Genomic DNA, 17,143 nt, shown 5'->3' with positions numbered 1-17,143 from the left:
AATTGTGAAATTATAAAGCTCTTTAAAATGGAAGCAATTTTTTTTCACTAATTTTATGCCAAAACTCATTTGTCAGCAAAACTTGACCTGAGTTGTCATGAACTTAGTCTTTATCCTTTTTAGTATGAATATTCAGACACTTGTTCCTACAGGAATGTTACTGGCTTAATTATGGTATGTTTCCCAGACATTGCTGAAGGTATTATATAATAAACAGTACATACTCCATGTTACCTTTCTAAAAATCTGAAAAAAATTAAATGCTAAAACACAGATAACAGCTTGTGAACCCGCAATAATAATAGCTAACATTTATGGAGGGTGGGTGCAGTGGTTCATGCCTGTAATCCCAGCATTTTGGTAGGCCAAAATAGGTGGATTTGGGAGGGTGGATTGCTTGAGCCCAGGAGTTCAAGACCAGCCTGGGAAACATGTTGAAACCTCGTCTCTACAAAAAAATAAATAAATTAGCCAGGTGAGGTGATATGTGCCTATAGTCCTAGATACCAGGGAGGCTTAGGTGGCAGGATTACCTGAGCCCTGGAGATCGAGGCTCCCATGAACATGCCACTGCACTTCAGCTTAGGCAACAGAGTGAAACTGTCTCAAAGAAAATGTATGGAGAACCTGCTATATGCATGAAGCTGTGCTAATCTCTCTTCATCTCATGTAATTTTCATAACATTAGAAGGCAGGTATTATAATCATGTCCATTTTAAAATCTGAAAACTGATTCTCAAAAAGGCTAAATAACTTTCTCAGATTCACAAAGCTCATATATCAAACCAAGTCACTTTGGGTTTAGAACTGACATGCTTCACTGTTGAGCTGTACCACGTGGGAGAGATGAGCAGCAGTGAAAGACAGTGTGGACTCTTCGTGTGCTTTATGTGGAGGTAGAACAGGGTACCACCCATTCTGTTATTTGAGAGCCAGACTTCTACCTCCAAATATGTCCTCTCCTAATCTCTACTTCTCTGTGATACTGCTAATAATGCTTTATTCTTTGAGATTCATCTGGACAGTGTTTTGCACAAGAGCCACCTGCATCAGAAATCAACTGGTTAGCTTGTTAAATACAGATTCCTGGGATCCATCCCAGACTTAATGAATCAGAATTGCTAGGGGCTGGGTCTGAGTTGATTATTATAACATTAAACTTTGAATGAACAGTAAATGCCCTGAGAAAAGCCAATCATTAACCCTTATCGAACAATATCTTAGCTATCAATTGACACATAGCTGGAATGGCAAAAATGAACTGATTGATGGGCACCCTAGGAAGTGGAAGGTGGGAAATTAAAAAGAAGGGTATGATAGTATCTCCCTACTTCGACAATATGTGGTAAGGGCAGAGTCTCACCACCAGCCATTTTTCATCTACACTGGAAACATTTTGGAAGTAAATCTTTCATTTTTTGTTGCTCAGAGCACCACTCTCTTATATCATTGATATAATCACCTTCTGAGGTAAGCAAAATAGCAATCCTCATTAGGTAAAAAAGGAAACCAAGACCCAAATGAGTTCTTCAGGGTCATCCAACTGATTAATGCTAGTGGTTGGATTCATGTTTCTGGCCTCCAATCTCATACTATTTGTCTGCCAATAATTTTGTCATAGGTCTAGAGAAAAGGAACCATCAAATAAAACCTAAGGAAGTCAAGTCTTACATTTTAGAAGATTCAATGATACATATTTTTTCCACCAATGGACAATTTAAATTCATTTAAATAGTATGCTACACAAGGAAAGGGCAATGAGAGCAATTGAAGTGCAGAATAGTTCAACTGCTATCATATGTTTGGGGTTGTTTTTAACTTTTTTATTTTTGTTATCAATGCTGGGAAGACTGTTGAACATTTTGATCTTTTTACTTTAAAAAATATTCAGTTCTTGTTTGCTAGGTTCTCAACCTTAACTCTTAGTCTTGCATGCCATTTCCATGGCAAGAAAACGTGACCTCAGACAGGGACTAGAAAGATAGAAAACATGGATTAACTGCCATCACAGCAATCATATCCCTACAGCAATGCAGGCTAGGCTTGGGGCACTAGTGGTCAAGTCCAACCAGTGATTATTCTAACTCAAGCTAAGTGCTCTTTAGAGCAGCATTTCTCAAACTTTAACACATATTCTAGTCACCTTGGGAATCTTATTAAAGTGTGAAAAATGATTTAGTAGTTCTGGGGTGAGACCCAAGATTCTGCATTTCTAACAACCTTTCTGGTAGTGCCAATGCCACTTGTTCCCACATCACATTTTGAAGAGCCAGTTGCCTGAACCATCATCATGTCCAATCAGTGTATACAAATGAGCACATTTATGGTCTTGGGGGAAGTGCCATTTGGACAACAGCCGTGATGAGCATGCCAGCCGTGATATTAACTGTGTGACCTTTGAATATAACTTTACCTTTCTGTGTCTCATTTTCTTATCTGCAAAATTATGAATTTTGCCTGGATGATCTCCTGAGATCACTTTGGGTTGTCAAATTTTTTGATTCGCTGATGGAAAAAATGATACTTTAGAACAGAGATATCCAATCTTTTGGCTTCCCTAGGCCACATTGGAAGAAGAAGAATTGTCTTAGGTCACACATAAAATACACTAGTGATAACTGATGAGCTTTTAAAAATCTCATAATATTTTAAGAAAGTTTACAAATTTATGTTGGGCTGCATTTGTGTTGGGCTGCTCATAATGTTTTCAAAAAGTTTACAAATTTGTGTTGGGCTGCATTCAAAGCCATCTTGGGCTGCATGTGGCCACAGGTTGACCAAGCTTGCTTTAGAACAAATGTTTGGTCTGAGACAAATGGCCTTTATATTACAAGGAAAGGGAAGGAGGAGATAAAGGTACTGTGACTGTTGTATATATCTTCTTAATCCCAAGTCCTTTTTGTGTTCTAAGGTAATTTATTTCTTCCAAATGCAGGACATTGGCCTTCTCCATGAAGAAGAGGCAACATTGAGTGGTGGACAACACTTTTTCGCATCTCTCCAATTCAGCTGTTAGCATCTCCTAGTGTCTTCTTCATAGCTAACAGCTTTGGCTACTTCCTCATGATACTGCCTCTCTGATCACAGAGCAAATCCACTGTCTGTTCATTGGTTTCCAGTACTAGTGCTCAATTCTACTCAATCCCACCTGATTCCAGGAGATATAATGGAGAAGTGCACAATTCTTCAGGCAGAGAATCTGATTCTACAGCCTCAAATGCAGCATCCAACCCTGGATAACCTTGCTAAAAGGAGGCAAGTCATGCCTGTCTTGGCCACCATAGTGATGCCTGCATCCTACTGACTTGAGCATCTCACACAGTTTCATGGTAACCCTGCCAATCACTCAGAGTTCCTTGCTCAGGTGACTACCTACTTGACAGCTCTCCAGATCTCTACTCCTGCAAATGATGCCCAGATCAAGCTCTTTTTTGATTACCTGTTTCAGAAGTTGGAAAGTTGTGGGATCATACCTGGGCCTGACAAGAGTACCTTATTGAAGCAATATGAGAATTTTATTCTTGAGTTCCAGCAGTCACTTGGTGAGCCCACAAAACAGGAAATGAATCCTCTAATGAATGCTAAGGTTGACAAAGGGGACAACTCCTCTCAACAGGACCCTCCTACTTTCCAGCTCCTTGCTCAAAATATGATCTGTAATGAAACCAATCAGAATGGTCAGTTTGAAAAGGCACTAGCTGGTCACAACCAGGATGAAGAGAATGTCACAGGTATCATGGACAATCTTCCAGACCTGATCACTCAGTGCATTCAGTTGGACAAGAAGCATAGTGTCAGGCCAGAGCTCCTACAGTCAGAGACCCAGTTCCCATTGTTAACTTCCTTGATCCAACACCAAGCCCTCGTTAGCCCCACAGATCCACTACCCAAAAAAGGGCCTATGCAGCTGCGAGAAGGCCAGCTGCCTCTCACCCCAGCCAAACGAGCCTACCAACAAGAAACTCAGTTGTGCCTCTACTGCAATCAATCTGGCCACTTCACAAGAGATTGCCTTGCCAAACGTTCTCGAGCTCTAGCAATGACAAATAACACAGCTCACCAGTAAGAAGAGATCAGGAAAGTCACTTTCTAAACTTATATCCCTCTCACTCCCATCCTTACCAATTTATACCCTGCATTAACTTTTAAAATACAAATGGAGAACTGTGATACCACTTTATAGGCAGTTATGAACTAAAATGCTTTGGAGAATTTAAACAATCAGATCTTGTTCATTGGCAAGTGACCCTTCACCAAACCTAACTCAAGAATGATGAAAACAATTCACAGGCACTTTCTGCAGTTGGAATTCATTCTCCAAGACTACCAAAAACCTGCAGGCAAAACTTTGCCCAGTCTAAGCCACTGAAAACAACCATGGAAGTGCATTGGGAACCTTATCCTCAATGTAGTCACCATCTAGGAGATCTGGGTTGAGTTTCTTGGCCCAAGTCCTGTATCTTGTGTGCCTAGAATTGAACCCAAGACTTCACTTTCACCCTTATTTGTCTGTATCCTAGTTTCCTGTTGGCTTAGGACCTTTGGCTGAAGTCCAAATGACATTCCTATATTCTGCTAATATTCTCCTCCTAGAGTTTGGACCATGCTTCACCTATTGACTAGGATCTAGCTTCAGCATAAATCAACCTTCCTGGAACCACAGCTCTGCCACCCTTCTATAGAGCCATGTATTTTGTTTCCATATAGAGACTCACGCTTTCCCAACCAACAGAACCTCCTGGCTATTTACAAACCAGATTGTGTGGACATTTGAACACTGCATGGAACTGTTGGTCCCTTTTTTTGCGAGCTAGCCCATCAGTCAGGTACATATTTTAGCCAAGACCACCAATTCCAGCTTACTCCTCTCTTCTCTAACATCCCTACTTGAGGTTCCATCATGTCTTATAGCCAAGTAAATATGCTCTAGGATAAGAATTTCTTTTTTTTTTTCTTTTTTTTTTTTTAAGGCTAGTCAAGTGAAGCAGTGGGAGAGGAGAAGGAACAAAGAAATCTGTAACTGGTTGTGATCAATTCGTTGTAAACACTACTGCACTTGGACCAGCCAGGATAAGAATTTCTGAAAGGTATTTAGTGAGAGTTGGGGAAGGCGCCTCATAATTACTATGTCTGTAGCATGTCCTTACTGCCTTGGACAGAGGATCTGGCCAAATAAATCACCACTGATAGCCAGACCCTCAAGTAGTTCCTGACTCTAGAAGCCTCAGTGTGGTCACCATCTAGGATTACTGTTCATTGCTATTGAGCTCTACTGTCATGGTCCACCTCTGGTGTCCCCCATCTAATTGAGGATCTTAAAAAATAATGAATGACAAACAACTTCCTAAACTATCTCATCTGAAAAATCTTGGGGCACATACATTGAAACCATCTGTGCACAAAACTCGGGAAGTTGGGGTTTTATCGCTTATGTTTTAAGAAAGTTTACAAATTTGTGTTGGGCTGTACTCTTAGTACACACAAGCTCTGTGTATAGATTCCTGATGCTTCTGAACAAAAGTAGTGTTATGCTGGAAAGACACAACTCCCGAACATATTAAGACTACTCAGCAATGATTACTGTTTGCTGGTAATTGACAACCCTCTGTTCCCTGCTTCTTGTTGCTGATGTATGCCCCCAAAATGGATATCCTGGAGAAATATCAGTAATCACATATTCCCTAGCTACCATCAAGGCATCTTAGAACATGAAATGCCACTGTACTTTGGTTTTGTTTCTGGAGAATTGTGCTAACTTTGACAGTGCTTAAACCTGCTATAACCTTACTACTCTCATTCCGTAACACCAACAAACCAATCTTTTCACCCATTAGTGCCTTGCTAGCCACTGTGGCAATCTTATTTGCATTCACAAAGGGTTTTCTTTAACAACGGCTTGCTATACAACCAAATTACTCTATATGCTCCCATCACAGAGACCTGAGTGAACATATTCCAGTTATGCTAAGAAATTCTGACTATAGTACTGGGATTGTATGAGATCCTCTAACAAGTAGAGCTATTGAATTTAAAGTGACTCTGAAATTACCTGGAACTATTTTGATCTATCTCCATCAATTCTATAATAAAGAACTAAACTCATGGCCACTGGTCACTTTCCTTACCAAACCCAGTATGGTCTTGGAATGCTGAGAGGAACATTCAGTTGTCTTAATCAACAATCTTTCCTTATTTTAGGGCCACAATTCATCATTTTGGGTTTTTTCCCAAAGATACATTACTTTATTTCCTGTTTGGATATTCTCTTTGCAACAATGTTACCTTCTTTCCCTGGAAAACTTCAGACTTCATAGCCTCTCAGAAAATGTAACCAATCTAGGGCTATGAACTTCTGTTCACCCTCCACTTCTGGGGGTCCCTTATTGAGGTATTCCAAATCAAAGATCTCTTGTACACTATGCAATACAATCCAACAGCCAGACTGAGCATATGAATGAGATGCTGGAATAAATAATGCTTTACTATCTACTAGCTAGCACCTATTTTACCCATTCAAAATTTTTGTTATAGTGACACCATCCATCATATGCCATCCTTTTCAACTAGAATGACTCATGATTTAGCATAAAGAGAGTTACAAGGGTGTGTCCTCAGAAATTATAACTATGTGAATTTCTATGAAAGTAAAACTACTTAGAATCTACAGACAACAGATGAATTATAATCTACTCAGAGATATAGTCAACAACTGCAATGGCTTGGGGAACCACCAGGTCCAACCAAGATTGTAGCTTTACGGAAACAGATCTGCTCCATATTGATGCCACTTAGCGAGATAGAATCTAATCATTTTATGATAAGTCTGAAGAATTTGTCAGCGAGAGAATAGTATTCATGGAGCACAGGAAAGCAAGAACTTAAATAAAAAGAACACTGGTAAGCCCCTTAGATTTAGAGATGAGTTGTTGACCAGCAGACTATTTGGTGTGTCCATCCCTGCAATGGCCATCCCAATTTGTGTCAGTCATTAAGATGGTCACCTAACCCCATTGCTCTGATTCCATGGTCTCAAAGTAATTTGATTGTAATTAGTTTCCCTTATGAACTTTGTTATGGAGAGAAAATTTGCTAACCAGCTGACATGAATGTTCTAGCCTATTTCAGATTTAATTCTCATTATAATTGAATAAATTGGTGTTTGGCTTATACATCAGTTTTTGTGGGTTTAAATAGCATCTATCCTGATTCTAATCACCTCTGAGTACACTGCAAAAATAAGATTCTCATTTTGCAAAGTCAGAACCATAGTGTGAATCATAGTAAGTCTACTGAACATTGGCCTCCCTGGGAACTTTTCCCCAACAGTCAGCCAGCTTCCCTCATCTCCCTCATTTGTCTATAGCTGTAAGAAAATTCCTAAATACCTACAATTTTCACTTTCTGCATTTACCTTCACTTGCATCCTGCCATAAGCAATTGCCTTTTACAATATTTCATAGTTCAGTCTACCTGTCAGAACAATCTGGCATGGATGAAACATAACACATGACTGTAGACATGAGCCACTGAAATACACCATTAGAGAAAGAGAAGTGTATGACTGGCCTCATTCTCACCACTTCCATTCTGTCCAGATGACAATTCACAAGACCCATACTGTCACTGTCCTTAGATTTATGCAGGATGATGCAACAAACATCACCCTTTTTTTTTAATTCTAGAAGATAATTTCTAGAATAATGTCTAGAATGATGATTCTCACAACTTCTTGCCTATGACCACAATAGTCATCTTTGAAGCAAAATAAAGAACTTAGGATATGCAGAATTTCTACCACCATCTGGGCAAAATCTAACATCTCATGGTGTCACATTGGTGGCCTGTTTCATTGCCTCCCTATGATGGCCCAAACTTCACTTGGCCAAGTGAATGGAAAAACCTTCAAGAGAATTTAGTGTCATGGATCTTCAATGTCATCTTAGGACAAGAGTCAATGACCACATTTCAAAACCAAGAGTCCCGGAAGTGAGTTACACCATTTACTAGAGTCACGAGAACTATCTTAGTCAACATGTCTTAGTACCCAGACCACACTGTCCCATCATTTACATCCACTATGGTTTTGAGCATTCATACTTATTGGTATATCTTCCTGGTACCAGCTGTGTTTCTTAGGTCTGTTTGGACTTGCTTCCTGCTCTTTGATTTCTAGTATTTACTCTACATAGCTCTGGTTCTTTTATCTAGCCAGCTCAGTGATAAGTCAGTTGTGACTATATTCCAAAAATCCCACTTGCTTCATAGTAACCTGGTGAAGGACTATGTAGAATTTCAGTTTTCTCTATACATAGAAGACTCATTCCTTTAGGCATATAATGAGGCTTTGCAGACATCTAGGGAAAGGGAACTAATAGTTGGTGAATGCCTACTTTATGCGAGACACTGTGCTGAAAGCTTTATTAATGATGCCTATTTAAATACCATATCATTAAAAGATGGAATATCAATTTCTGGCATTTAATGCTCACCACACCTTTATGAGATAGGTGTTATAAATTCAATTTAAATATGATGAAACTAAGATTTAGAATAGCTAGGTAACCTTCCCAAATTCATCAAGCAGTAAGTGGTTAAACTAGGATTTGAAAGTGTATCTTTTTGATGCCAGAGCCTTGTGATATCTGATAGAAACTCTCTAATTCATACCCTTCCTGATTACCATAACTTACTCAATTACACATCCCATAGGCATTTCATGAAGAGAGGCTACTCTAGTAACTGGTATTCACATAACCACTGATTGGAACTCTTGTTCTAAACAACAGTCTACAAAGGAATCATGAAACAAATCAACACCTTCCAGGAATTTGTAATTTCATTTGTGTTTCTAATGAGTTGGAGAAAATTCCTTGACACCTCTAAAAATACACTACATCTACATTACCGATTGGGTAGGCTCTCACTTGTTGAGTTAGGAATCTAACAAAGGTTTCTGACTAACACAAAGGCTTTATATTTCAGTAGTTCATTCAAAGCCAAAGTTTTGGTTTCATGATGATGTTGGTCTCATACAATGATTTGGGAAGGATTCCCTCTTTTTGGATTACTTGGAATAGTTTCAGAAGGAATGGTACCAGCTCCTCTTTGTATGTCTGGTAGAAGTTGGCTTTTTGAGTCTTTTTGAAAAATTATGTTTATAGTGGCTGCAGGAATGCCAGGAGACAACTTCAACATCTTCTGATTATTGTTATCTGCCATGGTCATTGGAAAATCAATATTAAAATAAGAGTTCGGTTAATTCAGATAGCAGTTAGCCATTTAAATTTGAGAACTCCCTTCATGGTGTCAACCTCAAGGGATATCCCGTCTAACAATCTGACTCTGAAGAGAATTTATGAAAAGATAGTTTCGTTCTCTTTGACATTCGCCATGAATTTGGGAACAAATATCAAATATCATGTTTCCCTTAATTGCCTATGACAATTCTATCATCCATGAGTTTTTTTTTTTTATTAAGTCTATTTGATTTCATCCTGTAACATCTTATGGGACAATAGAGACCACAGGTTTAATACCTGCCGTTTAAATCAGACTTCCCCTTACATGCATTAACTTCACCTATGTATAATGTAAAGGCATCCCCCTTTCCATTCAATTATTCCAGGAAATGAAGGAGTCTGTGTTGATGCTGTCACCTTATACATGAGTTTGGAGGCTTTAAATAATAAGTTACTGAAAATTTATTATATACCAACTGTAAGAATGGTGGATTTATGTGCATAATTCCCATTATAGCTTCATGAGAAGGCACTATCAATATTCTCATTTTACGGGTTAAAACGAGTAAACTCAGAGTTTAAGTAACATGCCCAAGGTCGCTAGCTAGTAGATCATAGAGCCAGAATTAATATTTTGTCTCTCTGAGAGAAAAAGCCATGTTCTTCACTACTATACTACCTGTCCTTCCCAGATTCGTGTCCTAGGCTAAAATGTCCTCATCTTTTTAGTGGATGCTTGTGTGTTCACCTACCTAGACCAGTAATCATCCAGCATGCCCTTTCCAAGCTTTCACCAGCTCTGCTGTCTTTAGCAGAGAACAATCATCACAAATGTACCCAGCATTCCAGGTCTGGGCACTAAATAAATTTCAATAAGATACAATTTTCTTATTTATTACTAATGCTTCCTAAAAATGATACCAAAAACTTCTTGGTCTTTCTGAGTTTTGTCAGTACCTTGAGGAAAAAAGTCATTGCAGATTCTTCCCTAAAGGCCACACGTCTCTTCCCTGAGTTGAAGTTTATGGCACTAAGCCCATTACTTTAAAAATGTAGTTAGAATATGATGTAATAAATGGATGTTTTAAAACTGACATTGAAGTTTTTTCTTCTTAGTGTTTTCACAAGTTTTTCCTATAGTTTTCCCCTACTGGCTTCCTTAATAATAAGTAACAACTACTATTTATTGATCATTCATTACATGTTGGGTATTGTGTCCTTTGATTTATGTTCATTTTCTCTTTAAATTCTCACTACCTTCTTAGACAGATGTTATTATTATACCTATTAAGCAGATGAGAAAATTTAGCCTTAGAATAATTAAGGACATTGCCCATGGACACAGAGCTAGTAATAGAGGGAGAACTCAAATGCACCTACATCTATCACCAGAGACCATACTTCTACATAGTACATTACTACCTGAGTCCACAAACTGTCATCTATGAGCAAAAAAAATAGGCAAAAAAACTGCCTATTTTTATAAATAAAATTTTATTGGAACACAGCCATATCTATTTATTTATATATTGTCTATAGCCGCTTTCATATTATGACATTATATGGCCCACAAATCCAAAAATATTTGCTATCTGGTTATTTACAACTTTCCTGACCTTGAATCTATAATATGTAGGGAATCCATGAGCCCCCGCATCACCCGTGGGTACCCTGAGTTTGGTGGCAACAAAGGACTGAGAAAAAGACAGATTAAGAGAAAAAGTGAGACCAGGGGGCCATCACTTTATTACTCTAGAGGAAACAGTGAAGGCCCCAAGCTATTTATTGGTTATGATCACTTTGATTTACAGGGTAGGGGTGGAGTAATGGTGGGGAGAGGGTGATGGTGGAGTGAATCAGTGAGCCAGAACTGGTGTGTCATTCTAAGGATTCATAACAGTGGTGTTTTGGGAGTTTCACAAGACAAGAACATGTGGTTATCTTTAGCTTATTATCTATGTACAGCTGATGGAACGTGAGCCTTACGAGAAGCCTACAAGTCTGGCTACCTCATAGTGCTACAAAGGGGTTCTACACCCTTGGGCACAATGTTTATGGTAACAGAGAGAAGTTATCCTGTACTGGAACATAGGGTATGAAGAGGTCTTCCTCCTCAGAGGCCTCCTGCAGCCTTCGACAGTTTGTGGTTCCTTGTTTATATGTTATTCATTAACAAATTATGTAGGCACTCTGTAAGTCCTTTCTCCTTTGCAGTTTTTTCCAACATAATATGTTGAAGTATTAAATCAGACCCTGGGACAATTCACTGTCTAGATTTCTTGTTTCAAATGGCCCATTTGTCTCTAGTTTTTGTTTCCTGCTTCTAAATTAGCTCTATATGATGAATTGATGGGATTAAATAGACTTGGTTTAGAGACTTATCTAGAACATTTTTTATAGACTAAATAAATGTTTCTCTGGTGCTCTTAAGCAATACCCATGCTTTCTGTACCAAACAACTCTAATAGATTGGCCAGGTATGGTTGTGGGAGACATTTACTGTTTGCCTCCTCACCACATATTCTACTTTTGGCAATGGTTTCTAATTTTCATGTGGAAATCTAACTTTTTCTCACTTTAGTCTGCCTTCCTGGGTGATATTCCACCTCCAACCCTGGTACCCAGGCCTAAGTAAATCATCATATGGGTTTTCCCTGGCCACGATGACTATTCCAAGAGTAAAATGAATTTTATGACTTTTTGGGAGAGGGCTCTGATTTTTTATTTATTGGAATGGGATATAGAAGTAGTAGCTCTGATTGCCGATGACAGCCATCTTTTGATTAGGAGAAGAGACCCCATTTGATTAGAATGGAGACATCCTGAGAAAGTAGAACTGATGGGTAGGGAGGAAGAAATCAAGCCCTGATGATGGTTTCATGAATCACTGAATCCAGGTGGACCTGAAGGTGTTTAGCCATGTGCATGAAGAAAATTTTTTATTTTATTTTTTTGAGACAGAGTCTTACTCTGTCACCAGGCACCAGGCTGGAGTGCAGTGGCACAATCTCAGCTCACTTCAACCTCTACTTCCTGGGTTCAGGCAATTCTCCTGCCTCATCCTCCTGAGTAACTTGGATTACAGGCGCTTGCCACTACGCCCAGCTAATTTTTGTATTTTTAGTAGAGATGGGGTTTCACCATGTTGGTCAGGGTAGTCTCAATCTCTTGACCTCATGATCCACCCACCTTGGCCTCCCAAAGTGCTGGGATTACAGACTTGAGCCATCACACCCAGCCAGAAAATTTTTTAATAAAAGCAATCTTTGTAGGGTTTTCTTTCTTTTGCAACCAGAGTCTGATACAATGACTTTCCCTATTGAAACTACACTTTTTTTAGCCCAATTGCTTGTAACAACTTGAGTAGTGATAGCAAAAAGTTGTTAGTTGCCTAGAAACAGCAACAAAGTTCCCACATTGTTGTAGTGGTATTAGGCAAAAACCATCAGTATTATGCACTCTGCCACACTTTTAATCTTTTAATACAGAAATTCCCAGTTTTACTACCAAGAGAAGATTTTCATAGTCTTCTGGATTTATGAGTTTTTGTTTGACCCACCAGGGAGATACAGGCTGATCCTGTATAGGCCAATCACCCTCACAAGGATTACAAGCTTCTGCTCCAAAGCCCTGTCATTACTTAATAAACAAATGTAAGATGGTTATATAGGGTTTGTGGGGCAAGTTTTGGCCCAGGACCTTTCTCATGATCAGCACCTGAACCTTTGCCAAGTACATGGCAAGATAGCAAAATATAGTGGTTAACAGTGGAGAACTCTGCAGTCAGAATGCCTTCATTCAAATGTTGGCTCTACCTCTCACTTGCCACATAGCCATTTGTCATTTCTTTAACCTGCCTGTTCCTCAGTTCCTATTCTGTATAGTGCTGTTATGAAGACTAAATGAATTAATATTTATGCTAACTTAAAATAGTGCCTGTTACACAATAAGCATAATGTATTTGTTATATTAAAAATTAATAAAAGGCATACAAAAGTTCTATAGACATTTTAAAGATATATGCAAAGATTCTGTCAAAATATACATGGTCCCACACCATATAACATATGATGCAAATACTAATACAGCTACCTTTGAATAAGAAATGATGTTTAACTTGATACTCAGAATAGGTTATTCTTGTCAAACTCTCAGTCCTATTACATGGACTCTTATCTCTTGGGACTATTGTAGACATGATCTTGCTTGGAGACCACATATGGATAGAAGTCAATATGAACATATAAGCCTCTCCCTTTCTCAACCAGTGATGCGTTTCCACTTTTCTCCCTTTGTTGGGGTCACTACCTGTGGGGGTCTCTCCTGCAGACCCTGACTCAGTGACAGATGAGTAAAGTACACTGACACACAGATATTATGCATTGCCAATTTGACTGAGTGTCCAGGCAGCTTAAGGACTCCCTGGAGAGTGCTATTAAACAGTTGCAACCGCTGGCCCCCACACACTGGCCTCACTGGCCTTTTTTCAGCACACAATAAATGACAAAAACTCTGAGTCAACACCACTAGAGGCTGAAGATTAAAGGACAGTTTACGATGCCCAAAGCAAACACCATTAGTGGATCATAACCCTGGTTAACCTCCCCCCTCCCAAGAGGGCCATCTGGCTCAAAAGTTAATTTTAAGACCACAGGAGTAAACAAGTTATTCAGATAAACTCCACCACATACCCTAGTTATTTGCTTTTCTTATTAATTAAATGTAAAGGGGATTTAGGCTGCCTTCTGCCTAAACTTCTACTAAAACTATGCAAACTTCTTGGCCTTCCAGGAAGGTTTATGACTATATTCTATAACTTTCTCTAATATTTTTCCCTTAATATTTTTTGGCACCACCCTAAGTGAATCTCCACATCCCTTTACCCCAAAAGACATGAATCTCGATTTCAGAGACGTGTTTTTGTTTGATTTTAGCAGCTAGGAAGGACTAGGTTGAAGATTCTTAAATTTCCTCTGATGTCACCCATGTTTCCTGCACTCTCTTAAGCCCATGACAATCCCAATTCAAATAATCTTTGAACACTTACCTAACCCTGTGCCTAGCACTATGCCACAAAATATAAGACATGCAAAGGAGTGAAAGCTAAGGTCTTTAGACTTGAACATCTTACAATATGATTGAGAAGAAAAGAAGGAAACCAAGGAAACAATGCAAGGAAATGACTGGTTTTGTTTCTAAACTTTCAATACTGACCACAGATAAAGAGATTTAAAGAAATCTATCCTAATGCCACAATTCCTTCAACATTAGAGCTGGTTATACAATTTGTGGGAACCAATACAAAGTGAAAATATGGAGCCTCTAGTTTAAAAAGCAGGGGGAGAAAAGTGTCATCACAGGTACTACACAATTTGTTTCTCATGTAGTCTCACTCTTATCCTATATTATTAAGAGATTTTTTAATAAAAAAACAAATTCAAACCTACATAAAGCCTGAAAGAAAGTATGGTGGAAACCTAGTATACATTGATATTAGTTTCCTGGAGCTGTTCCAACGAATTACTACAAACTTGGTGGCTTACAAGAAGAGAAATTTATTTCTGCACAGTTCTGGAGGCTAGAAGTCTGAGATTAAAGTGGTGGCAGAGCCAAGATCCCTATAAGAAAGAAGTATCTTTCCTTTCCTCTTCCAGCTTCTGATGACTCCTGGCATTCCTTGGATTGTGGCAGTAAAATTCTAATCTCAGCTTCTGTCTCTACATGGTCTTATGCCTTTGCCTCTGTGTCCTCTACTTTCTCTTCTAAGGAAAGAGTCATTGGATTAAGCCACCCTAAATCCAGCATAATATCATCTTGAGATCCTTACTTTAATTATGTCTACAAAGACTGTACTGTCCAAATAAGTTGACATTCACAGATACTAGGAATTAGGACTCAGAATTAGGACTTTGGGGGTGGGTGGCAGGGAGCAGTATTTGACCCATTACAACCCTTTAGCTAGTTTCACCAATTTTTAATATTTTGCAAGATCTTTTTTCTTTTTCTGTCTCTACCATTCTCTCTCTCTCTCCCTCTCAATTTTGATTGCCCTTTCATTCCTGAAAGATAATTTTGCTGGATATGGGACTTATTGCAAATTCTGAAAATTACAAATATCATGGCACTTCCACTCTAAATATTTCAACAGGCACCTCTAAAAATAAGGAATTTTTCTACATAACATTTGGAAAATTTAACATTAATATAATAGTATCATCTGTCAATCACTTCTTATTTTATTCTTCCATTCCCCTAAAATTGTCTTTAATAATTTTGTTTATGATTCAGGATTCAATTGAAGTCCACATACTGCATTTGGGTTGTGAAGTCTCTTTAGTTTCTTTTAACATTAATTAGTCTCCTGCTATTTTTGTTACTAATTTGATGTTCATGACATTAATAGTTTCCAAAAGCCCAGGTCCATTCTATAATGTATAATATTCCATGTTCTGGACTTTTCTGATAGTTTCTTCATGATTATATTCAAGTTAAACCTTTTGAAAAAGGCCACTACATAGGTAATGCCCAGGTGTTGATGTGTCCTTATATTGCTGATTTTGGGATTGATCCCATGGTTAAGTTGCAAATCTATCAGATCTCTACACTGTAAATGTATCGTTTTTTCTTTGATAGTAAAAATTAAAAATGGGATGATACCCTGAGACTTTTTGACTATCTATCTTAACAACTGTTACCCAATGGTTTTAACCTCCAATAATGATCTACACTTACCCTTGCTATTACATTGGGATGATGTAAAATGGTAATTTACTAATTCTAACATTCTTTCTACATTTATTAGCTAACATTCTTCCATAAATAAGAAGCGCTTCCTCTTTTTCTCTCTCTTTCTTTACTATGATTGTGGAATTAATAATTATTTTACTATCCAATGTAATATTTATTTATTTTCCTTCCTGGCATTCTAAGATATTCTTTTATCATTTTCTTTCTGTTTCAAGAACTTCTTGAAACAGAAAAGTTCTATTATGGTAGTTCTATTCATAACAAGTTTTCTTTGCTTGTCTTAATCTAAGAATTTCGATTGCCCTTTGATTCCTGAAAGATAATTTTGCTGATATGGGACTTATGGTTGATAGCTCTTTATTATTATTATTCAATGAGTCTTATGCCACTTCCCTCTGGTCCCATGATTTCTGATGAAAAATCTGCTGTCATTTGATTTTCTTTCCCACTCTAGGTAAACTGTTGTTTGTCTCCTACTGCTTTCAATATTTTTTCTGTCTTTTATTTTCAGAAATATGACTACAATATCTCTTAGAGTGAATCCCTTTGGGCTTATCCTGTTTGGAATTGCTAAACTTCTTGAATATGTACTCTAATGTCCTTGCCAAATTAGAGTTTCAGTCATTATTTCCTCGAATATATTTTCAGCTCTGCCTCTTTCCACTCTCTGAGACTCCAGTAACATGAATATTAGATCTTCTGTTATAGCGCCACAGTCCCTGAGGCTCTGTTCAGTTTTTAAATTCTATTTTCTCTCTGTTGTTCAGGTTGGGTAATTACTGTTGTTCTATCTTCCAGTTCATTGATTATTTCCTCTGTCCCCTCCATTCTGCTATTTAACCCATCCATTGAATTTTTTAAATATTTGGTTTATAATATTTTTTAATTCAAAAATTCCCATTTGGTTATCCTTTACATTTTCTATTTGTTTGCTTAGGCTTTCTTCACTATTTCTATTTTTTCATTTTTATGTTTATGATTGCTTATTAGTACGTTTTTATGATGGCTATTTAAAAATACTTGTCAGATAATTCTAACACATACATCATCTTGCTATTGTTAACCTGTCCTCTCATTCAATTTGAGATTTTCCAGTTTCTTGGCATAAGGGGTGATTTTTTATTTTTACTATATTCTAGACATTTGGGGTATTACAT

The 17,143-nt window shown here is 37.9% G+C and overlaps 1 protein-coding gene across 1 annotated transcript; it reads left to right on the top strand.

Annotated features, from left to right (window-relative positions):
* The first annotated feature begins 2,942 nt into the window (after window positions 1–2,942).
* On the top strand, window positions 2,943–4,937 carry RTL4 (retrotransposon Gag like 4). The gene has a single exon (XM_017502126.2). It carries the CDS (start codon window positions 3,563–3,565, stop codon window positions 4,064–4,066), a length of 504 nt encoding a protein of 167 aa, XP_017357615.1. The 5' UTR covers window positions 2,943–3,562; the 3' UTR covers window positions 4,067–4,937.
* The last annotated feature ends 12,206 nt before the right edge of the window (window positions 4,938–17,143 follow it).

The sequence above is a fragment of the Cebus imitator genome, unplaced genomic scaffold, assembly GCF_001604975.1.
Source record: "Cebus imitator isolate Cc_AM_T3 unplaced genomic scaffold, Cebus_imitator-1.0 Scaffold292, whole genome shotgun sequence".
In the NCBI taxonomy this organism is placed as follows: Eukaryota; Metazoa; Chordata; class Mammalia; order Primates; family Cebidae; genus Cebus; species Cebus imitator.
The sequence above is the reverse complement of the archived record's forward strand: the minus strand, read 5'-3'. Positions and strand labels throughout refer to the sequence as shown.

Coding starts and splice junctions, on each gene's coding strand:
- RTL4 (XM_017502126.2), top strand. CDS start 3,563: ATGAATCCTCTAATGAATGCTAAGGTTGACAAAGGGGACAACTCCTCT.